Source organism: Rhodnius prolixus, unplaced genomic scaffold (assembly GCF_049639745.1).
Source record: "Rhodnius prolixus isolate KJV_2025 unplaced genomic scaffold, Rpr scaffold_12, whole genome shotgun sequence".
Classification (NCBI taxonomy): domain Eukaryota; kingdom Metazoa; phylum Arthropoda; class Insecta; order Hemiptera; family Reduviidae; genus Rhodnius; species Rhodnius prolixus.
In genome coordinates this window covers 15,134,398-15,159,060 of record NW_027411635.1, presented here as the reverse complement: position 1 = coordinate 15,159,060, position 24,663 = coordinate 15,134,398, and the positions used below count along the sequence as shown (strand labels likewise).

The window sequence follows — 24,663 nt, the reverse complement described above, 5'->3', positions numbered from 1 at the left end:
TTCAATGGGATACAAAACATGTATTTTCAGTAAAAAATCTACTTCGAAAATTTGACACTAATATGAGAAAAAGAGGGAACAAAATTAAATAGTACAAAGTTTAAATCTAAGTTCCGTTTACGAGGCACAGAAATCCGTAATAAGATTTTGTTAAAAATAAAAATTAAAAAAAATTAATGAACAGATGGCAGTTTTTACCCTATTTTTCTCGAACATCAATTTTCTTCTAAACTTCGTGAATACACAACACATAGGACCAACATTTCATTGGGGAAAATAATTTTAGGATAGAACTAGAAAAAAGGGTAACGATGAAATCTCCTCTAAAGTACCATATCAGTATGTTGTGTGGGTCTAAAATGTATATGTCAAAAAATTAAAAATTTACGTCAAAATTTCAAATTTGTATAAAAACGATTGACCGAAAGTGCGACTTAATTTTTTTTTTAATTTCAAATGTGAGCGAACATTTAATCTGCAAATTTATTTCATTTATTTATAACATTTTCCCTGAAAAAGACATTTATCGGGTGAGCTGACATGCCATGCTCTCTCTATATGAATCTGATAAACTAATCTCTATAAAGTAGAAAAAAATCTAAAACCGGCCAGAATAAAAAAAAAAAAAACTTGCAATGATGGATAAGATCAACAACACTATCCAGAATTGCGAATTCAACCAAGTTTATGAAAAAGAAATCAATTTAAAATGAATAAATTATTTAATTTCTTTTTTAAAGGAAAAGTTGCTTACCTGCATGGAGATCCTGACTGGTTACTGTTGGAGCCTCTCTTTCCACCAGATTTAGTTACATGCGCTACGTTTTTACCAATTACCTGGCCATAGAATTATATTCAACAATTTTATTAATTATTTATTAACAAGGAATTTATTTTATAAGTCATAAAGATATAGGCTATCAAATAAATTCATTAACAAGAATAACGACGGGCAGCAGTATGAAGTACGGAAGGGCTGTCGGATATTTTAATACAAAAGCAGGTTTAAAACAAGGTTGCCTTTTATCACCTGTATTTTTTTCTATGTATATAAACGACTTGATAGAGGAAATTGGAGGAGGAGTGAAGGGTGGGAATTTGAACGTGCGAGCACTGATAATAGTCATACCAAAAGTTGGGGTATGAAGGATAATTTAGAAAAATCTAAAAAAATTTGTAAAAAGAAGGGAGGCTGGCACTCAAATAAAGAATGTGATTCTATGAAGGGGCCAACATGTAAGTAGTCATGCTTGCACCTTTTTTTCAAAAAAAATAGTACAGGGTTATAAAACGATTTCTCGCTTTTCATTATTTCTTATAAAGGAATAGAAGAAATTATAGCAATATTAATAAAGCCTATCAGAACGATTTTTCAATTAAAAAAGCAATTTTATAACTTTTTTAACTATTTCAAACAATAAATTTGGTCAATTGAGTTAACACAAATAACGTAAATTCTCAAGACACCAAAGTAAAACTTTTTAATTCTCGACTAATACGATACCAGAAGCAACTAATTTCTTTAGGGGATTACACCATGAAAAGTAACATACGATCGAGAATTTATAATGACAAGATGGCGTACCTTTATTCCTCTTCCTTTACAATCAGCTATACTGTCCTTGCAAGAATGTTGATGTACTGTCGCTGAACAGTCTGCAACATTAATTAGTAACATACAATACCAAAACAAAAATTATTATGGTTAAGTAGGGAAGCTATCAAACTTTCACTTCCTCGAAGCTTCTTTAGCTCTCTGAACCATCATAAATGATATCTGGAAACAGACCGAAATAAGGTCAGCAGCGTTTTGAGAAGCATCGGGGTGCCAATGATCTAAGATGTTGATATTTCTTAAATTAGAAATACACGTGTGTGAGTGTAAAACATGAGCTATAAATCATAATTTGCAAATTCTTGCACCACTAATCTTTATAACAAAATCTGAAGAGAAAACTCACACGACCTTTCTACATTATTCTCATTCTTCTCGCGTGCCGCGAAAGTTTCGAAGTGTGCCTCCACATTTTAGAAATGCATGCAATAAAAATTATATTAAATGTAGAAGACGATATGAGAGTAGCATTATCTTTTATACGATCAAATATAAACGAAATTATCAAAAAACATCAAGCTCAAATTTCTTATTAAAAGTATTCTTATTATTAACTTCTAATTAATCCCTTAATAATCATATACTGTTGTTTTTGTAGTACGTATTATTTTATTTTATATTGAAAATAAACAAACTATTTTACAGTGTATTATGGATAAGTAAAATAGTTTTAAACTTATTGTTAGTGTATCGCCAAATTTTGCAATTGTTTAAAGTGTGCCACGACAAAAAAAAAGGTTGAGAATCACGGCTCTAACTACATAACTATGGGACTGTTTAGTATAAAAACAAAGAAAGAAATGTGTTGAAAACACTTTACCAGCAACTGAAGATCCCTTTCTGCTATTAGTATATTTTATTTTCTAACAAAATGAGGTTTTACAAGCTCTGGTTGAATTCTTTAGGAACTGAGTGTGCATAATATATAGTTTGTATATAAGTCTGTACATAGAATTTTATATTTAGGTTTAGGTATCTAGAGATATGACGAATATCGAATCAACCTCATTTTTTGTAAGTCGTATAATTGTGTAAATAGAAGAGAAAATGAGAGGTTTGGGAGTAAGTTTTTTGAAGAGTAAGAGAACTTGAGTCTGTAATATCCTGAAATTAAAGTACTCAACTGATGTCTTTGGCTTAAAAAAATAAACTAATATAAAAAAGTGCCTTATTCAAATTTGCACGGGAAAATATTTTAAATGAAAGTAGTAGGACTGATTAAGTGCCTCAAATATATGAAGCCTAAAGAAAATCGTAGGAGCCGTTTTCCTGAAAATTTAAAAAACTGAAGAACAAAATATATTTTTCGGCGAAAATTCGAAATTGAAGATCTGACATGATCACAATACAATAAATTTACATTTACAATTTTTACAGCAAATTTTTCTAAGATATTAGAAAAATGATATGTATCACTACTTGTAGTAATACACTAAAGAACTGCTCCAAAAACCACCAGGCCCTGAATATAAAAACTTTCTATCATGTAAATAATAGGCTTCCTAGAAACAGTAAATAATTCTTTCAGGAACTGCATCAATACATTCACTGCACAATGCACCAAGAAAGTCAATACACACATACAATCAAAGGCTGGAACCACAAAAAACGGACCAACTTAAGGAATGGAAATGAAATGTAGGTAACCCAAATCACATAATTAACAGAGGTTGTCACTCTCTCAAACACTTAAACATATAAACTAATATATTTAAACTAATCTAAGAAAAACATATGTAACAAATGCTGAAACAAGAAATAACGTGAAGGCCAAACACATTTCTTCCCTAAAGTACCATACAGAATTCATATCAAACACATATATGAAGTAATGTTTATACAAACACCACATAAATAAAAAATGAGTGTTAAAGTTATACAAAATGATGTAAATTTATTTTAGAAAAGTAAGCTTTATAGGCGAATAAACAAACCGTTTTGAAAATATAATGGAAACGCAATCCATTTTTTACACCTAGTATTTCAGAAAAAAAAAAAAATGCTTACTGTCACAATAAACTGAAGGTTTGTTAGTTAAGCTTTTTGAACAAAAGTCACAAAGTTGAGAATTCCCACAGCAGACAGTCACCCACTGATGTGTGACTTTTTTCACTTTATCCTAAAAAACAAAACAAAAACTAAATTAAAATTAACAAAATTAATAGCTAGGTTTTAATTAAACAAATATAACACTTTTCTGTTTATGTTTTATATATAGCTGTGTAATTAGTTGTACTTTGTTTCTTATTAGTAAATCTTTGAAATCCTTCATTAGCAGAACAATTTTGGTTAAACTTCTTCAATACAATTTTACCTTGTAAAAAACACTTGCACGATTTTCCTTACTGAAATTATTACAACGCTAATAGAAAAATTCTTAAAACATAAACAGAAAGTGGTTTTTACTTCAATAAATTTAGTTGGTAAGGGCTGTACTTGTCAAACATCTCCCACCATTTATTGGCCAATCAAACGAGAAGTGTACTCTCATTTCCTCAGAAATAGTTTTCCCACAAAAAAAGTTTAAACTAAAAATGATGGTTAAAATTACTTTCACATAAAGCTTAGAGAAAAACTAATGTATCATTTAACCCACAAACAGAAATTGCTTCTGTTAAATCTCAGATCAGGTTAACTAATTTTCTTGCAAATTTAAATTTTCTGTACTATTTATATCAATGCTTTAAAATGCACTATAATAATAATGCCCTAAAGCTTTCAAGGGTAATACTTGCACTTCCCTGACTGGCCCAAACTTTCGTGTAATGAGATCTCGTCAACTTTTGAATCTAAGTAATGGACCTAAATGTGAAATTGAGAAAAAAATCTGGAATCATATTCACAAGAAAACAGTGAAAAAATAAAACAATTAGTTCAGTACAAGTCACTACTGGTTTAAGAATTTTGATCAAATCCTAAGTAATACGAGAAAGAATGTTAAGTTTAAGTGAGCAGCCTATGATTTTTCGTTCTTGAAAATTTTTGTTCCCGTTTTTAAGAGATCTCAAAATATATATTTATTTCTTGTAAAACGAAATGGTTACTTTTAATAATTCTATCAAAAGACACTGGGAGAATGTAAGATTTACCTTCTTTTTACGAAAGAATAAGCTGCCTCTTTTCCTCCTCTTCTCAGAGTGGTCATCATATGAAACACTAGAATGTGGAACACAAGGATTAGTCACAAACACAACCCTAGCAGAAGCGTAAGTAATGGGATTTACAAAAAATATTCGTTTTTTAAAAAGTAATTTTATTCATTAATAATCCATTCACTTTTGATATTATTTATAAGTACGATATTATATTAACCGTTAGGTTATGTAGATGATTCCTATCAAAAAGTTTTTTTATATCAAAATGTCAGTTTAAAAAAAAGTGTCTTTCGACAAATTTAGTAGTTTAATCACTGTAAATAATAATAATAATAATAATAATAATAATAATCATCATCATCATCATCATCATCATCAGCATCATAATGGAGATCTGATCTTAGAAAGAAGACATCGGTAGTAGACAACGGTCAAAGTAAAAATGAGATCAACTAATAGCCCCATAAATTACTCCTTCAAAATGGAGCCTGGAATACTTCATAACTGATGAGAACTGGATTTATTAATAAACATTGAGACAGCATCTTGCTCAAACGGTATCCCCAGATTAGTTAGTATAAGAGGGCAATTGAGAGAAAGCTGTTGTTTAACAACTAGAAAGAATATTCTCAAAAATGGCGACGCTTTCGTAACTGTAAACCCGTTTTGTTTCTATAAGGTAAGGCTAAGCTACTCGCCATCCGTCAAATTAAATACGAAAAAAATAAAGACCTACACCACCCTGCACTATTTCCAACTTGTTTCGGTCCTTGGCACACTGTCTTTGTGAGAGGAAATTGTATAAATATTATCGACAAGAGATATATTATATGAGTTATTATATATTATATGAGATTAATTATATGAGTAACAATTATATTAATAGTACTACTCATAAAATTGAATCTAGAACGAGTTTCTACATTTAAGTTAGTATGTTTTGAAGAGAAAAAAACTGGCAAATGAATTGAAATAAAAAACAAAATAATATATTGAATTTAAGTCTCAGAATAAGCTCTCTGTTGTTGAGATCGTACATATGTTTTCTAATTCTTTACTTATAAAGGAAGTGAAAATGTTAATTCAGTGTCTGGTTTTGCTAGTAGATTAAGTAGATATTTGAGCTTAAGTGTTAGAACGTGAACAACGGGGTGCAATGTGTTACACAGTTCCTATGAGTAATCAAAAAACACAAATAAAAGTTGAGAGAAATACTTCATGGAATTAGTGTCGGAGAAAACAGGAATTCAAACCAGTTTTGTTGAATACGTATGTTGAATACTCCGTTAAGTGGTGATGATAATTAGTTTTTTGATACTCATTGACACGTCCTTAATGTTCCATCAATGCACGCACTAATAGACAATTGTAGTTTTCAAGGATTAAACACAGTCAAAGAAACAGTCACACTAGGGTCGGACAAATTAAAATCTCTTGCTGCGGTCCTGTTTGACTACATAGAGAAATATTAAAGGGCAAAATTTGCACGAGGTATACACTTCAAATTTTGGACATTAATCTTCCGACTTTCTGATTCACAAAATTGTACTCTCCTAATGCAATCTGCAATGTTTACTTTCTTTTATTCCCTCATGTCTCAAACAATGCAAACTTCTGATTTTGAATCTTCCTCGCAAATACATGTTTTGAGATCCACTGTGAATGAAAACAAGATTGTTATAAATTGGCCTGAATGTGTGAGATCAACATAATTCAAAAACGAAAAACGCAAGATACAAATTTCACGTTTTCTTAGATGAACCAGCCAACAATCAAGATGTTGATCAAAAACGATCAAACAGAAGATCAACTTGATTGATTTTTAATTTTTGATATTACTCGAAAACGGCTCATTAATTATTTTAAACTAAGTACAAACGCCACAGTAGGACCACTTTCGGAACTTTTTTTTTTGAAAATTCATTTTAGGTTGATCTTAGGTGAAAGAACAGATGAAGTTATGCTAGAATAGATAGGATTATACATATAATTTTTAAAACAATTTTTGAAATCTCTATAAAGAAAATTGCGAAAAAACTTAAAATTATGATTGCTAAAGTCACTTCTTCGATCAATCAATTTTCTTCAGATTCGGAATTTTACTTTTTTACTTTATACTCTTCTTAAGTTAAGTAGGTATTAAAATTGTAATTGTATATTATATTGAATCTGTCCAAGGTTTTCCGTTTTTGAGCTACATAACTTATAGGTGAGAAAACAAAACCAGACACACAAACTCACTTAATTGTAAAAACTTTAATGTGCATAGAAAACCACAAAAAGTGTACTTAAAGGAAAATAAAAATTTAAAACTTCAAGAATACAAATCCTTCCTTATACGAGTGGTAAAGTAAAATAGTTTCTCTTTAGACCAGTGTTTTTTTTTTTTTTTTTGTATCGGTATGTCTCTCACGAAGCTTCCCCGAAACTCCGAGCAATATTATTACACATTGTATTTAACATCACGATACTCTTTGCAATTAAAAAAAAAAAATTGAAGCAGAACTAAAAATGTGCTGTACTTATAAAAACATGCCACATGCAAATAAGTTTAAAATCAATGACAAGTATTAATTACATTGAACCATACATAGCAAAATTCCGTTTACAATAATTAATCTATTAAAATTTAAAGTGCCCCAAAAAACCTACTTTCCCTTTACATTCATTTCAAATTAAACTAATAACACTAACTATTAATAAAACCCATTTACAACGACGTCACTGGAACAAATATTAAAATATACAATGGAGAAATAACAGAATAAACAAAATAAAATCCATCAGCAAAAAAATGTAACCAAATATGGAGTAAAACTTTCTCACCCAACATATGTAAAATTGTAAATTCTCTTAAAATAAAACGAAAAGTGTCACTTCGTAGATTTAGAAGTGTTATACGTTTCTAGACTATCACGTAGCGGGAGCTCTTAGCCTCTTACTTCCTCGAACTTGATAAACCTTTGTTCCCTTAAGAAATTAAAATCGAACACTCACATTTCCACAAAAAAATAAAAATCCAGTACAATTTTTCTAATTAAACGATAATTTATAAGGGAGGGTTACTGCAGTTTATGATAAACACGTCGTACTACATAAATAAAAATATAAAATCAACGAAATTAGTACTTTCTTTTACTAGCTTGTGGTTTATTTAAGGATAAAACTCAAAATCGAAAGATTGCAGAATGCTAAAACTTATACTTCGTGCTTTAGTTGTTCATGACTTTCGATAAGGTTACTGATACGGGAGAAAATCCGAAACCGATTAGAAATAGAAAAAACATGGGTGCTACGACGGATAAAATCAAAGGAAGCTAATACAAGGCCGTTATCGTCACGTCAAATACCCTCAGCAGTCGAGACTCTGAGATTCCCATTCACTCGATAACAGGTACCCTCTGATCACCACCTTTTCTGCTCGATGGTACGCGTTTTACGAGCTAAAAAAATTACATTGGTTACAAGTTGAAAAAGCAAAAGGGCTTATATTTTGATAAATAAGCTTTATAGGTAAGTAAACAGACTTTTTTGAGTTGTAAGGTAAAAAAGGCAGACGTTTGTAACAAAAATATTGAATTTTGATAATTAACAATTCTCTTCTAACTGTTAAAAAAACAAAAATCATTAAAAAAAAAATTGGGTTGTCATATGTGAATTACTCACTGTGTAAAGTAATGCGAAGTTGGTAGATGCTTGTCCACATCGAGCAACGCCGTCATCTCTTCATCGTCTTCACTCTCCATCATGCCCAGCTGGCACCCTCTGCACCCAACCATTATCAGCTGAACGCCACAACCCTTGTACCCCTGCCCAAGACCCTATTACCCTAGTTAAAATACCCTACCTACTACTTAATCTTAAAGCAACTCCGAATCAACGCAAGCATTATTCAAACTAACTAAACTAGAACTCTAAATCCATTATTAAATATAAAGCATTAAAAAAAATAAAAAAAAATTAATAAATCTTCAAAACATCGTACAAATATATTTTGAACTTTGAGCACACACAATCAGCTGTCAATTTAAACAAGAATGAGTAGATAATTATGTTAAACAGCTTAGGACAATATGGACTTCACTCAAATATTTTAAATGATTATTACTTTTTCAATTATTTGATGGGTTGCATAAAAAAAATTGACAGTTTTTCTAAATAAATTGGTTCCAAGATATTACAAAAGAAAAAAAAAACAGTAACATTCGAAGGGAAATGGATTAGACGAAAAGGTCAATTTAAGAAAAAAATACGCAATTTTCGGAATTCTGCAGGATTAATTCAGCACATGTAGTGTTCTACAGCCGAGTTAAGTTAGACGCGAGGACCGCAAAGCTGAAATGTGATGTTTGGTTCCCTCCCATCCCAGGCTTGGCCTTGGATTTTGTTTAATGTGTAACTTGAAGAGTTATCGTAAAGTATGTTAACTTTTCCGCTTCCGTCCACGATGTCGGTACAAATATCGCAATTGACATTACTTTACTTGACATCTCCGTTAGGCTTTCCATGAATTTTACTTTTTCTGAGAACAACTAAATAGAAAGTATTAAAAAAGGTCTCACTATCGCAAACAAGTTTTGTTCCTACAAGAGTATTTGTAGCTGCAAATCTTCCGTGAGATAATAGGAAAAAATACAGAGTTAATGGCATTTTATGTTTTAATTCACCTTATATAACCGTTACAGCTCTATCCAAATAGATTTATTTTTTTACACTTTGTCCACGGGAAAAAATATAATTTTACAGAAGAGGGATTGGGGTGCAAAAATTTGTATTTCGAAAAAGAAAGGTGACCGAAAGGGATCCACCTGGTAGAAAAATGGCTTACAACAGAGGATCATGACGGATTATATTTTGGACATTAATAAAAATAATATATAAAAATGAATTGTGCAACGGACTTTTTTTATTCCTTATTGTAGTAAATTCATGAAACACTGTTAAGATATTCGACACTCTATACATAATATATTTGAACGAATATACCCCCAGTGAAAGTAGCAAAGGTGCAAAACAGAAATCACATTAAAGCACACATAGGTAGAAGACACTTTTCCAAGTTAAAAAAAAAAAAATATATATATATATATAGCATTATTAGTAATGATGGTGCCAACATGGTGGACACTCCAACCGTTCACTCTACCAAAAGTGAAACTTTAATGATAAACTTCGTCATTCACACATTTGCTTTTATATAGTTTATACTTATTCTTTTAACCACAATAAAAAAAAATAGACAATAATTGTGAAGAAAATAACTGATTTGTGATGATCAATTTACTTATCATAAAAACTAAAAAACGAAAACTTAAAATAATATAGAATGTACCTGGTATTACTGAAGAATGAATTATAGAAACTGAAAAAGCAACTGCACTAACAGAAAGTATTACTTCAAAATAGAATAAAAATTCGTCTCAAAAAATAAATATCCACAAGAAATTAACATGAAATTTGTACTCTAAACTACCACAAATAAGCTACAGCGTTCTGACGCGTATTAATAACTGAGAGCCCTACAACTGAAATAACTCATTGTCGGCATCTCAAACACTTTCAAAGAATTTAAGCTGAAAAAAGTAAAAAGCGCGCCTTATGTATAATTATATATATATAGCAATAGTAAAGTAAAGTAACTTTACTTTACTTTACTATATATATATTTAATTTTTACTTTTTACAACGCTCCAGTGAAAATAATCTTAAGGTTCAATCAAATTTTATTAAATTTTTAGTTTTATTTACTACTTCCCATTTAGTATTTTTACAGCGACATTAACATGAATTTTATAAAATGCTGGTAACATTGAATTCTACAAATATTGCACGTATTGTACTGCGATGGGCTGAAATTCCCTTTCATAAACATGTTCGTTAAAAAGAATTAAGAAGGTATGTGCAAAAAAATAAATTTAGGGCGGTGAAATTTCTTTAAATATAAATAACGATATATACTTGTAAAGATATGCAAAATGTTATTCGCAAGAGAAAAGTAAATTTAATAATGACTTCCTTAGTTTACTTACGAATTGAAAATATAATAAATGCAGAGTGCTGTCAGCCATCAGAATAAGATATTAAATTATAAGATCAACAAGACCAACTGCCTTATTCAAGTAAAGAGAAAAATGTTAGCATGAAAAAATGTCAGATTAACTTTCTCAGGAGCCACCCTGACTGAGAGTGTAAAATTAGTATGCATTCATTGAAAATTACCATTTACAAACGCCGACCTTTCCACGAGATAAGAGTGGAACAGAAGATGTAATACTCAAATTATTTTCCATATTTCGTGAAAATCATTAAAAAAGTGAATCAGTGAATTAGTCGACTTACTCCCGCTCACACTCACTCTCTCTCTCTCACACACACACACACACACACACACACACACACACACACACACACACACACACACACACTAGGTAAAAACGTTTTTGTTGTCGGGAGACCTCAAGCAAGCACTTCAGGTAAACCTCAGTCTTAAATTTGACACGCAATAAGAGGAAGAGAACTTAAAAAGTGTCTTCTACTTTTATGTAATTCCAAGAGGATGTAAACAAAACAAGCAATAAATATTAATTAAAAAATAATACCAATAGCTTAACAGTTCGAAAAAAAAAGTGCAATACCAGAAATATAAAACAAAAATGCTAAGTTAAAACAAAGAATTAACTATAATCTTATGAATTGCTTAAAAGTGCTCTTTAAAAAAAAAAAAATTACAAAAAAATGCATTTCAAACAAAAAATTATTCTCACACAGGAATTGTTGATGTAGATGTTTCATTAACAAGTTGCGCATGAGTGGTTTCCAGCTGTGCGGTTATTATTGACGGCGTTGAAACTGATTTCTGCAGTGGTGAGTTTATAAGTCGTGTATTTAACAGCAAGGTCTCCGCTTCCCGTCTAGATACAACTTTCTTGAAGTCATTCTTTAAAAGAAAAATACAGATTCCTGTTTTTCCCTCTCTCTTCAGAAAAAATAAAATAAGAGTGATAAATCCACATACATATGAGTTTTAAGAAATCGTTAAACCAATTTGCGAGGAAATCACTAAATGAAAACCAAAACAAAAGACAGAAATTTATCTTCTACCAACTACTTACTAACATATTTTAATAACTTACTTAAAACCAAACGAAAAATGTTCTTCGTGATTGAAAGCAAAAGGGATTACTTGAAAAATTAAATCGAACACTTAGACGGGCTAAAAATACTTTTTCCAGAAAAATGTAAAACAAACTCAGGAATATTGTTCTCCAAACCTCTTAATGTCTTTCAGTTTTGAATCAGATATTGTCTCTACCCATCTGTTCCAACGATTCCTATCTAATTCATATTTTTCTTCATTCCTGTCATTAACATTCTTTCCTTTTCCACAAATGCTGAACATAATCCATATAATTCATTCCCAGTCTTGCCCTGGACTGCCAACTTTAGGCTGACCACAGAAACCTCACTTTCCTCTGTTGTGCACGGTGAATGAGTTTCTAAAGATGACGAGCCTCTATCGGTTAACGAGGAGATAAATCCCAGGGCATAAACTCAAAAATTTATTCTGAAGCACTGCTAATTGTTCAATTTTTCTAAACGTGCTATTTTATCAATGCATAATGTTATACAGCTGAGAAATCGAACGTCGTTCAAACAGGTCAATTTAGAGAGCTGCTTATAGCTGGAATTTTTTTAATTTACCCAACTAATAAATTTTACAGAAAGAAAAAAAGGGTCAAATTAACGTGATAGAGTAAACCATATACGAAGTTTCAGGGTCATTTTGGATTCCCCCTGAAACTCCCTAAAAAGAATTTCGAGTTTTTTAGATAATATAAGAATTGAAAAATAAGAAAAAATGGGGATTATCAATAAATCGAGAAAATTATTAATTATAAAATATAAAAGTTATAATTACTTGTAATTCTGCTTCATTCAATGAATGCGTGGAAGAATTGGGATTGGAACGAACTTGCCTCATTCTAGCTTTAGCATCTTCTGAGCCTAAAAGATTGGTAGTGCTTTCACAAAATGGGTCGTCCATATCTGATTCCATACTGCTGAGGCTAATACTGCAGAGATCGTTTCCACTTAAAACAAAAATAATAAAACTAATAATTTTTTAGGTGAGTACTTTTTTCCTGCATTACTTACTCGCATAAAAGAACAAAATAAATAAATTAACTTCGTATGAGGATTAAAGTACCTCCTCTGTCTGGAGGGTTGCGCTGAATCTATTGCGTGTGACAGGTCATCTAAAGCAGCCCAACTTCTCCTCCTAGAGACTTCACCTTCTGTTCCGATGGTTCTTTTGTAGAGTTCCCACTCGCCAGATCCTCCTGGAATATTATTTTTATAAATAATTATTAATAATATACCTGCGAGGGAAGGCTTTCTAAATAAATAAAGTGGGGAATGGATAATTTTCTACACCGGCAGCCCAGGTCTGATTCAAAAAGTTAAGAGAAAGTGATATGACCCTTTCAAGCATGTCTACACTTCTGATGCAGCTGCAGAAACGGATCCTTAGACTAAAACAACAAACTTTAAGTTGAATTAGAAGCATCCAACTCAACCACTAAATAATAAGAATAATCGTTAATGACAGTAGTCGTCGATGCGCAAAAAAAAAAAAAAATAATAATAATAATAACAAGAATAAGAATAAGAACGATACTTAATCCTTCCTAATAGACAAAAGATAAATACAAATATAAATGCTTTGCTACCTTCCAAGTGTCTTACATTACTAGGCCATTATAATTTATTTGTTTAATTAATTAGATACTTACGTTTGCGATAATGAGCAGATTGTGGAAAAATCGGAGTGGTAAGTGTAAGGGTTTGAGAAGGTGTTGATGTAACATTTGACAGTAGATCCAGATCTGAACCTGCATCATTGAGTGATGGGCAAGATAGACTCAGACGACTGATTTCCTGTATTAACATGAAATATTTCCAAATGTTTCAAAAAGCAGTTATTTTTCTGTTTTTTTTGTAATATTTACCAATGCAGAAATCCCCTTTTTGCGCAAATAAGTGAGAAGCTACTGGTAAGGAAAAAAAATTTGTACTGTTTGAACGAACTCATTCATGTAAAATTGAACTCCTTTTAGTAAAAAAGAATAGTTTTGAATTGATTGATTCCACCAACTATGCGTTTTATTCTGTGGTTAGCCCTAAATGCAGCTTTTTCAAGATACCCTGATACTCATTAATGTCGGCCATAGTTTGTAAACTTAACGTATAGTTATAGATACCCAAGAACTCTGCAAAAATAGTAGTTGAAAAATAAATTTATTTACCTGATTATTAGGATACTGTTGGGCACTAAGATCTCTCATGTGCTGTATGCTCTCATGAATGTAATGTAGGTGCTGTAGATTGTCTTCTGCGATATCCAATTAAATATACTATTAATTTTTTTGTAACATTGCAGAGATATGTTAATTATTAACTAAAGTAGTGAATGATATACTTCGAATTATATGTTAGAGAAAGTAAAATAAAGCCAACACCTTTTCTCCCCCCCCCCAATGTATTGTTACTCAAATTTTCTTTAAACGCAAATGTCAATAGACCGAAATCTTAAATGTGACATCTCTGACGTATTTCAAAGTTCCACCCTAAAGGTATCACATCTAAGTTGTTGGACTGTACACTACATTAATGTTCTTAATTATATATTAGCACATGTCGTAATATGACAGATATGGGTGTTAGGTACAAGTTCCTGCAAAAATTAGGTCAACACAACATCCGCCTTCATCCCATTCTTGAACTCATGCGATACGCACACCTAATTTTATAAAGGAGCAGTTCCGCACAACAGATTTTCTTCTAACTTTGTACACTATTTATTCAAATGCAATGCACCTTAATATGATACAGATGATAAAATGACATCTCACTTAAATAATTTTAATTTAAATAACCAAGTTATTTATATAAGATAAATAACTTCAAAGGGGATTAGTCTTATGGCTTTGTCACAGCGACTCAATTTAACTCGTTCGCAACGCTATACTTCTTTTATAAGCACTAAGAGTGAAAACATTATTTCAAAAGCACCTGCTAAATAAAATGACTATATTTTTGCTAAAAGTATACCTAAAATAGGATAGTGTTTGCCAGCCGGAGAATGAGGTGTTACGCTAATCGTTGGCACTAGTGGTGAAGGCGCCACAGATTTATCATCCATTTCTTCGCACCTATGAGACAGATATTCAGATATTAGGTCCTCTTCACTTCCACCGCTCTCGCCACACCAATCATCTAAAACAAAACAAAATATTCAATTTCATTTTACATTACACTTCTAGGAGGGGAAATGAAATTTGCAACGTTCAATTAAAGAAGCATTTCTCAAGATCTGTACCACGACAGTAACCAATTTTGAATTTCCTGTAGTTCTTAGTATTTGAGATTTTCACTTATTTATTTTCATCTTGATTTTTTAGATTTATATGCATAAACAACCGCTTGTATCCTTTTATATATATATATATATATATATATATATATATATATATATATATATATATATAAAATCAAGCCTAAACAACTCTCGGCCGTTTCGATCCCATCTTATACAGATACATAAGATCTTGATACGAAATATAATCTTTAGTAGGTCGATTTTTTTAGATAAATAAAAGAACTTACAACATTCTTCATAGAAATACTAAACAATTGATTCGGACATTAGTTTTTATATTTACCTAACTATTTTTTTATTTTTTGTATGGCATATTAAAATACAAATTCTTACAGAACAATTATTTCTTCAACTTTCTATTTACTTACCAATTCATCAGGTAAATGAATTAATTTGTCTTTTTTTTTAATCTACTAGATTGAGATCAATTAGAAACCAAGTAGCAAGCTTTTGAAACAGTATTGCAAAAATAAGATTACTATACATATTTAAGAGACCAAAAAATTAACTTGCGTTTTATTTGCTACCATTCATTTTTTACTCCTATCATTTGTTTTTATATTTTTATTAAGAGCAATTATAACACTAATTTTTCAAAATAAATTCGGACGCAAATTATATAAAAAATAATAATAATAATACAGTGACTGAAGATGATCGGTAATGGGATCAAAAGGTACGAAGATATTTCATTAAAAAAACAAATATTTGGAGACTTATTTACAAGTACTTCTTGGGGCATTGAAGCCTGAAACAGTTCTAAAACATTATTTGGTCTTCCTCAGAGGAGACAGAACAAGTATTTCATCCAGTTCAAACCAATTTCATTAAAGTGATAAATAAGTTGGGTGATTGGCCACAATCGAAGTTTACCATAATTTTACATTACAATGTTAAGAGTTTAGTCTTTTCAACTCTTCATACCAATCTTTTACAGAGAGAGCCATTTTGCAAACTGAAAACTCAATGCCTCCAGAGAGGGTATATAGCCTCCATCAACGGTTATAAAATCAGTAGGATGGTCAACTCGAAAAAAAGCAAGGTATGAAAATCATGTCATAAGTCTGCTATTTCCGTGCCATTGATTGAAAACATTTTTTCTCTCAATAAAAATGAAGATTTTAAAAATTTAGGCTCTACATTTACAAAACCATTAAACCTGTCATCCATCTATTGACCTTACGCTACCCCCAAATAAAGGGAAGATCGCTGTAAACATTGTTCACGAATTAATCTCCAATTCTCCTAGTTGTCTTTGAGGCTTTTGAACTAACTCGTACTTAGCACACAGTTTACAACATACTGGTGTCACACCTGTATAACTCCAAAAAATGGCACATTTGAGAGAAAGAAGCACAATACTTGGAAACCCTCCAAACACCTACGTGTAAAAGAAAATTTAGGAGCCGTTGTCGTAGAGTCCGTTTGTTTCCACATAGTTTATAGTCTCTCGTATAGTCTGCACACAGATGAACATCAGGAAGAATTCGGAATATTTGAAAACGATTTGAAAGTCAACTCCCAACAGTAAGAAGCAAACCTCAAATTCCTTCACTATTTACTCCACACTTGACCGAGCTGCTGTTATTTAGTCCCTTACATCGCTACACCTAGCAGTCTTTACTAACCGTACTTAGACTGCATATAAAAAATGCACAATACATAGTTGGCTTCTGATTTCTTCCATCAATACTACCACTAACGTACAACCTAACGTGTATTAAAACTAATGAAACGTTTAGAAATTACTGAGATGTTATATCTCATCCAAAAACCGAAAGATAAAAGCCCACTTGAGCATCGCCATTCCAACAATTTTTACACAGGGATGAACTCAACTTTTTCAGTTTCATCACTCACTTCTTTCACTCTCTAAGCTTCAAAGCAAAATTAAACGGTTGTCGAAATATTAATTGAGGACAAGAATGATATGAAAACAACTAATTCAGAGAAACTCACTAACCGACATCTTCAAATAATCAACACAGAAGTCTGTTCTCTTAGCACACAATTGAATTTTACCACAGAAGCTAAATAGAGGCTTTATGAGGAGAAATTCTAAAAAAAAAAAAATAATAAAAATACTATTTCAGAACACATAACAAAATCCACCACCTCTCAAACAAAATGACCAATTTTCTTCTGTGTTTTCATCAATAGTTTTCTTTTTCCAAAGAAAGATATTCCAGGACTTTTTAAAATTAATTTTCATTTCTTATCATAGAATAATCTACAAGCAGGAACTGAACCAAAATCACAAAATCATTTGACAGGTATTTTAACTATTTTTTATAAATAGGAATATGATAACTTTAAGTACAACTGTTAATTCTGCTTAAGAAAATCATATTTACATTATAATCTTTCAATATGGAAAAAATAATGAATAACCTGAAAATGGTGTAAGTCGGACAGTATACCCATCTTGACGACTCATTTTTTGTGTCTTGTAGTCACCTAAGAAAATACACAATGCAATTTACACTAATCCCCTAATCTTTCTAATTTAAATTAAATTAAACCAAAAATAGACAAAAAAAAATGAAAATAAATATGAAACTGGTATACTACATATCACACGATGGGGTTTGTTTCTCTTTTTAACTTAAAAAGTTTTTAATACCTTTCACATTTCTGGACAAAATTATTTTTGATGTAATACTCCATTTCTTTTCAGACTTGAAATGGGGACAATTCTTTTTAATGACATATGATTATTCTATTTGTTTTTTTTGTCTTCTTCAAACTGACTTTCTCGATGTATGGACATACGCCCCTGTACACATAGCCGGACCTGTTACACGAAAACACTACCACGAACGAATCAACCACAGAACTCAACCACAAGCAGCTATTACAGCACTGCCAACCTAGAAGTAGTCAAGTCCCTTGAGGTATTTATTAATTTTCTTTTTTCTTTTTTTGGTGTACATAGTAAATAATTTATTCAATAAATACTTAGTAAATAAAATTTAAGGCAACGGCGTCAAATACATTAAAATAATAAGGAGGGGGGTTCCTATACAATTATTCATTGTTTTCAATCAATTAAAGAGCTAATTTTATCAGATTTTGAGTTTCTCAAAACATTTAGCTTTGTTTACAGTTGTTGAGAAACCGAGGAAAGATAATAACGAGATGTAACGAGCGCCTGTACGTTTTATTCCTTTAATTCTCGACTGTAGGTAAAGTTTTTATTAGGTACCGTCTAAACATTCCATATATGAAAAACTTATTAAATTTAAAAAATAGTAAAAGTAAAACTAAAATTGATTTTTGATAAGTAGGTAGGATTTGCTCTTTGCTATCTTGTAGATAGAGTATCCAAATGAAGGAAATCTACCACACTATCAGAATTGATAAAGGCTTTAGTTTGGCAATAATTTTAAGAAGCCTTCTTGAACTTTTATGATATGGAGTACAGCCATCTGAAGGTGCCATTTTATTGAATCAGTTTTTTTTAGATTAGCTCCTGAATACCTGACTTCCTAATGCCATTTTAATGACATCTTAAGAAAGGTTTAAACATTGCCTTTCATTATCTATTGGTTTGGTTCGTTTCGGCGCACTTCCAATATTTTTATCTGAAATTCGGATTTTTTTATATCCGTAATATTGATACAGTGGATGTTTCTGTGGAGTTTTTTTTGGCTCAAAAACAAAAAAAAAACTTCAGAAAGTTTAAATTTGATACCTGGTTTAGGTTCTACCAAGAGACTGGCCTTTTATCCATCCAATCAGCCATCCGGAGGTGCCATTTCATTGAATCAGTTTTTTTAGAGTTTCTCAAAAATAGCTCCTAAATACGTGAAATTATAATACTATTTTGATGATATCTTAATGGAAGTTTTTTGGTAAGTCTAGGTTTAAAATTTAAATTACTAAGCTACAATGAAGGTTGAGTCGTAATATTTAAAAACCCGATAATACAGACCCTTTGAGACTCAACTATATTCCTCACTTCTTGTTTTATAAGCAATTAAAACTGTCCGGTAGGACAGTTGTATAAGGGTTGACCATCAAAAACTGCACGAAAAAGCGTAACGTTTAAAAACACCCAACTTTGACAATTTTTTTCTCTTTTTCTATAAAAGATAAAATTCCCAAATTTTCTTTAAATCTTACTCCAAACCCTCCTTTATAACTGTAATTTTTTTGCAACCACCCAGATCTAATAGGTTTCGAGAAAAAAGTTGCCGAAAATGAGCAAAAACGGCTTTTTCAAAAAATGTTCTTGTTCTTGTTCTTGTTGTTGTTCTTGTTGTTGTTGTTCTTGTTGTTACCTTTTTTGTAAACAACGTAGCGCCAAAACGCGTGAACCGATTTTCATGAATGAGGTGTCATTCGATTCAATATTTTATGTAGATGTGCCTTTTGGGGGTCCCGACGCTGTACATCGAATGGGAGAGGAGTTAGCCCCCTTTATGTAAGGCCCCCTCCAAAATTATTATTACTAATTACTCTGTAAATCTTGGCCCGATTTTGATAAAATTTGTTAGGATGATAGGGTTAGGGCTCCCCTACGTAACATTAAAGCGGCGATCAGCTCTTACACTTGTTAAGGGGAAGTATAGCAATCGTTGCAAATTATCGACACGTGAACCGATTTTTATGAATGAAGTGTCATTCGAATCGAAATTTTTTACAGATTTGCACTTTAAAAGTCTCGGCACCGTGCCTCATAAGGAGGGGAGTTTGCCCCACCCAAATAAGGCCCTTTCTAAAACTATTATTACCAATATTTCTATAACGCTTAGTCCGATTTTGATAAAATTCAGCTCGAATAAGTGGTTAAAGCTCCTCTACGTTGCTGATTCTCTTGCTCCCTCTAAGAGGAAGTACTGCAATCGTTTAAATTATCAATGAGTGAACCGATTTAAATCAATGAATTGTTCGATTAAAAAATCTTTGCCTCTTTGCCTTTTAGGGAGAAGTACTGCAATCCTAGTTTATTTTTCTTACTCCTCTTAAAAGGAAGTACTGAAATCGCAGTTTAATTTTGCTATTTACGTACAAATACCTTCCTATGTTATTCAAAACGCTTTCTCAAAAAAATTGTTATTGAGGATGGTTTGGGAGCCGCAACTACAATCATTTTTTAAAAAGATCTCTCCAGTGGTAGTTAACACCTTATCAGGTTATAATGATAGAATTGCTTATTCCAAATTTTAAAAAAATCTGTAAAGCAGATATGTAACTTTGTAAAATAGACAAAAAGGAAAATCTATCCAAAAGGTACAAAAATCTCCTTAACAAAAACTTACAGTTTAAAATGTTAAGTATAAGGGTTGATTAAACGCCAAAAGGTACACAAATCAGCGAGTACCCAACATTTCATTAATACCTCATTAATATTTAAGTAATTCTACTGCATTAATTTTCATTAATAAGTTATTTTTTAGATTTTATTAGATATCACAGACCCTTATGCTGGCCACTTCATTTATATTATTTTTTTGTTATAATTATGATAAATCACATATACGTACATGCATGTTAAAGTAGAAAAAGACAAAGTTAGAGTAGGCTACTGTCTTGAATTCGTCTTACCGAAATATTCGTGAGCACAATTAACACACAGTTAATAACAAGTAGATTATTAAACAATAATTATTCATTTCTCTATTGTAATTTAATTTAGTCCCCCTAATTTTACTTATAGTAAAATACTGGAATAATTAGCTGTCCTAAATATATGCATATCTTATTTACTTTATATTACATATATACAACATTGTGGGAAGAACACCTAGATGGAGAATGTAATTGAAGAAAACTATATTATTTGCGATAAAGCCAGATAATTATTACCTATTATTATAAACGTTTGACTACTTCATAAAATAACAATTACTTTAATCAAAGAATGAACTTAAACCGACGATTTTTATTTAAGAAATAAAAATAAATAAATAAAATAAACAAAATCATTGATGTTTGTTGGTGTAAGCATTTTTTTAAACAAGGTTTTGAATTTTTTAGCCTCATATTTTTATTTTATTTTTTATAACGTTTTTCTTTTTAACCTGTAATTAATAGTTTGATTATTATAAATAACTAGATATTACAGTCAATCTACAGTGCTACTTGAACATATATTTTGTAGACGAAAATGGCCAGCATAAGGGTCTGTGATATCTAATAAAATCTAAAAAATAACTTATTAATGAAAATTAATGCAGTAGAATTACTTAAATATTAATGAGGTATTAATGAAATGTTGGGTACTCGCTGATTTGTGTACCTTTTGGCGTTTAATCAACCCTTATACTTAACATTTTAAACTGTAAGTTTTTGTTAAGGAGATAAACAATTTATTTTTTGCCCATGAAAAGAACCCATTTTCAAAGAAACTATATCTGTTCCAGGATTTCAACTTAGCCTGCTTACCTTTGGGTAAGGAAATAGTATGACAACTATCCGGTAGAATGCTCCGTAGTACACTCTCACTGTAAGATCTTAAGCTTTCAAAACCACAAAAACAATTTTTAATAATTATTATCGTTTATTCATTCGTAAAAAAAATTGTTAATCCATATAATATAACCAAGGTATATTTATTTGTAATTAATAAAAATGTAATTTATTCTGGTGGTGCATATATCTTGTTTTTATTATCTTTTAAAAAACTCATCAATTCTGAGAAAACTGTAGTAAATAATCGCTGAATTTTGTTTCATAATCGCAATTAAAGTTGCTTGAAAGTTGCAAAGTTGTTTGTCTGTCATCCCAGATTTTTACTATCTCTTACTCTTAATAAGAGAGTCACAATAGCATCGCTTCTGTGTCACATTTCTAAATTGAGATTTCATCAGAAATAAAGAACTCTCGAATACGACAAAAAAAGAAAAGCATACTCATACACGGGTGCTTGTGACCGAATATCTCTAAAACTAAAAATCGCAGAGAGCGTAAACTTTGTAATCAGTTTTAAAAACTGTGTACTAGTTTACAACTTAAAATTAGCAAACATTTTTCTAAAAACACTGATTTTAAGTAAATTTTTGACCCAGAAGAATCTATGAAGTTGAAAATTTATTATATCAACTGTTAAGGGCCGTAGTCTTAAATGTTCCTTTTCATTTACCTGTGAGGAACCATTCATGCAAAGGTGTATCATATGTAACGGAAGTTAAACTTTTGAAAAAGTTTCTCTTTTAGAGTATTCTGAAATCAAAGCGCTGTATGTCAAATTTTGCTATGCTTTGGTATTGATTGATAATAGTAATAGTACATTTGTAGAAAAAGAGATGGCAGCAGCAATTTTACAGTACAAAATTTTGCTATTATTACACATAATAGGCTTGCCGTACGTTCCGTTTTGACCGGGTACCATTTCAAAGGTATGGTCAAAAGCCAGTGAACTATTTGGTTAAAAAGTAATGCAAACCATGTAAATGAAATCATATACTTGCAAAATTGATTTTATTTAATTTGTTGTTAATGCTCATTAAGTCTAAAAATTCTCATTCTTCTTCTTCTACTGGGATGCCACAGTCCTAGAAGGACCCGGGCCTCCTCAACCAGCCTCCTCCTTTCCTTTCAATCGTGGGCTCTAGAACGCCATAAACGCACGCCCATGCTTCTCAGGTCTGCTTCTATATCATCCAGCCACCTTATAAGAGGCCTCCCTCGATGGCGTCTACCCCCTGGAGTACCATAAAACATACTTCTTGCCAAGCGTTCTGGATCCATCCGCTCCACATGACCCAACCACCTAAGGCGTCCTTATTTAATGAAGGCTACGAGATCCGGTTCCTATTATAGCTCTTTCAACTCTACATTCGACCTAATCTTCCACCGATTTCGCTCCTTCGCTGGTCCACAAATCTTTCTGAGCATCTTTCTCTCCCAGACATTCAGGGCCCGCTCGTCTTCCCTGGTCAAAACCCACGTCTCACTTGCGTAAGTAACTACTGGCCTTATCACTGCCTTACATACTAGTAACTTTGCACGTGTAGATAACGTTTTAAAGCGTACCATTTTGAGAATCGCGAAGTAACATTTATTGCCTGCTGCGATCTTTCTTGTCTTTCTGCTCGGTAACAAACGCTTCTAAATATGTGAACCTTTCAACCCTCACATATTTATAGTTCATCAACTCGTTGAAATCTTCTTCATTGCCCGGGTATCTTGCGGTTTTTATGTAAACTGTCTTCTCCGCAGTTATTTGTAAACCAAGCTTCATTGCCGCTTCCTCAAACTTTTATTTATTTTTATTTAATTTTTCTATTTATTTTATGATAAAATTTTATTTAATTTGTTATTAATGCTCACTAAGTCTATAAATTCGCATTTGTTGTGGAAAATAACTGAAAATTGTAAGAGACAATTTTATAAAGTAATGTTTAACCCACCGGGATAAATAGATTATATTATTGTATTCTCTTTTATTTGATATTCAGTAATTTAAATAATTAAGTTTTAAAATCAATATTATTGTAAATATTTGTAATTAATTGTGAATTAAGTTCAGGATTCTCCAAATAAAGGGTATTCGAAGTTTTCTTTGTGTACTTCACGGAATGTGTGATTAGCTAGCTTCGAAATGGTCAAATATAACTGGCGTTAACTCAACCTTAATTAACCATTAACTTAATAATAATTGTTTATAATAAGGAAAACTTTAATAGAATGCATTTTACAGCATAGTAAAAGCGTAAAAAATTACTGTTGCAACATTGCAGTTTATTTTTGGTAACTATTCTGTAACATATATATGTACATTTATCAATATACATATTTTTATATGGAACTAATATAAATTTATAAAAGAAAAACTCGATTACAGTTGAGAGATTTAATCACTAAATTTGGTTTTCGTGCTAGTGTTCATAAATTCACTGATGGACTACTATTTTTAGAACTACATTTTTTTGGACTCAAGCCTCTCAAAATGGACATTTCTGTCTACAACGTTTTAATAAATCAAAATAAAGATGTTGAATTATTAGAAAGTGTTTTAAACTCCTGGAAATTTTAGGTATTTCTATTTTAAACGGTGGTTTTCTTGAAAAAAAAAATATACTTAATCCAACATTTAAGTACCAAAATATAAATGCTTATTAATTACTTTTTCTTAATACCAACTTGAGCTTGATTCGAATATGCATGCTATTTATAATTGTAAATAAAGGTGGTTTTTGGAAGAGGATGTGCAGCGGACCGAGAGATTTGTTTTGAACTTTTAAGTGGATTGTAGTGTCAGTTTCGCGAGTGTTAGAAAGCAAGATAAAATGCATAAACTGACAATTGTCTATTGGATTTTAAAGCTAATAGCAGAAGTTTTGAGCCTCCGCCACAAGCCCTACATAGAAATTGAAACTTACCTTGTGTACACTGAACAATATGAAGGACATGAAAAGAAATTTTACAATCTCCATTGATATCCATGAGATGTCCAATATTATCTAAATTCTGACAGATAGTTTTTTTTTCAATGCTCATTTTTAACTAAAGAACATGTGATAAGATTGCTTAATGGCAGGCAAGGTGGTCGCTGTCTTTAGTGAGTT

General features: G+C 31.2%; 1 protein-coding gene across 14 annotated transcripts in view; it reads right to left on the bottom strand.

Moving 5' to 3' along the window:
• The window catches only part of cyst (rho guanine nucleotide exchange factor 18 cysts), a 60,798-nt gene extending 42,820 nt beyond the window's left edge, over positions 1–17,978 (bottom strand). For 8 of the 14 annotated variants that reach the window (XM_074143168.1, XM_074143169.1, XM_074143167.1 and 5 more), the window contains exons 1-13: positions 17,772–17,977; positions 17,540–17,605; positions 14,821–14,985; positions 14,016–14,101; positions 13,503–13,647; positions 12,917–13,049; positions 12,629–12,800; positions 11,475–11,647; positions 8,377–8,475; positions 4,705–4,771; positions 3,623–3,734; positions 1,586–1,656; positions 755–837 (exon numbers count right to left, since the gene is read on the bottom strand). In XM_074143168.1, the coding sequence (XP_073999269.1) occupies positions 755–837; positions 1,586–1,656; positions 3,623–3,734; positions 4,705–4,771; positions 8,377–8,475; positions 11,475–11,647; positions 12,629–12,800; positions 12,917–13,049; positions 13,503–13,647; positions 14,016–14,101; positions 14,821–14,985; positions 17,540–17,585 (1,352 nt within the window). In that variant the 5' untranslated portion in view covers positions 17,586–17,605; positions 17,772–17,977. Of the gene's footprint in view, positions 1–754; positions 838–1,585; positions 1,657–3,622; positions 3,735–4,704; positions 4,772–8,376; positions 8,476–11,474; positions 11,648–12,628; positions 12,801–12,916; positions 13,050–13,502; positions 13,648–14,015; positions 14,102–14,820; positions 14,986–17,539; positions 17,606–17,771 lie in introns of all 14 variants that reach the window. The other 6 variants (XM_074143163.1, XM_074143164.1, XM_074143162.1 and 3 more) reach the window with 3 other exon arrangements.
• Between the last annotated feature and the right edge of the window lie 6,685 nt (positions 17,979–24,663).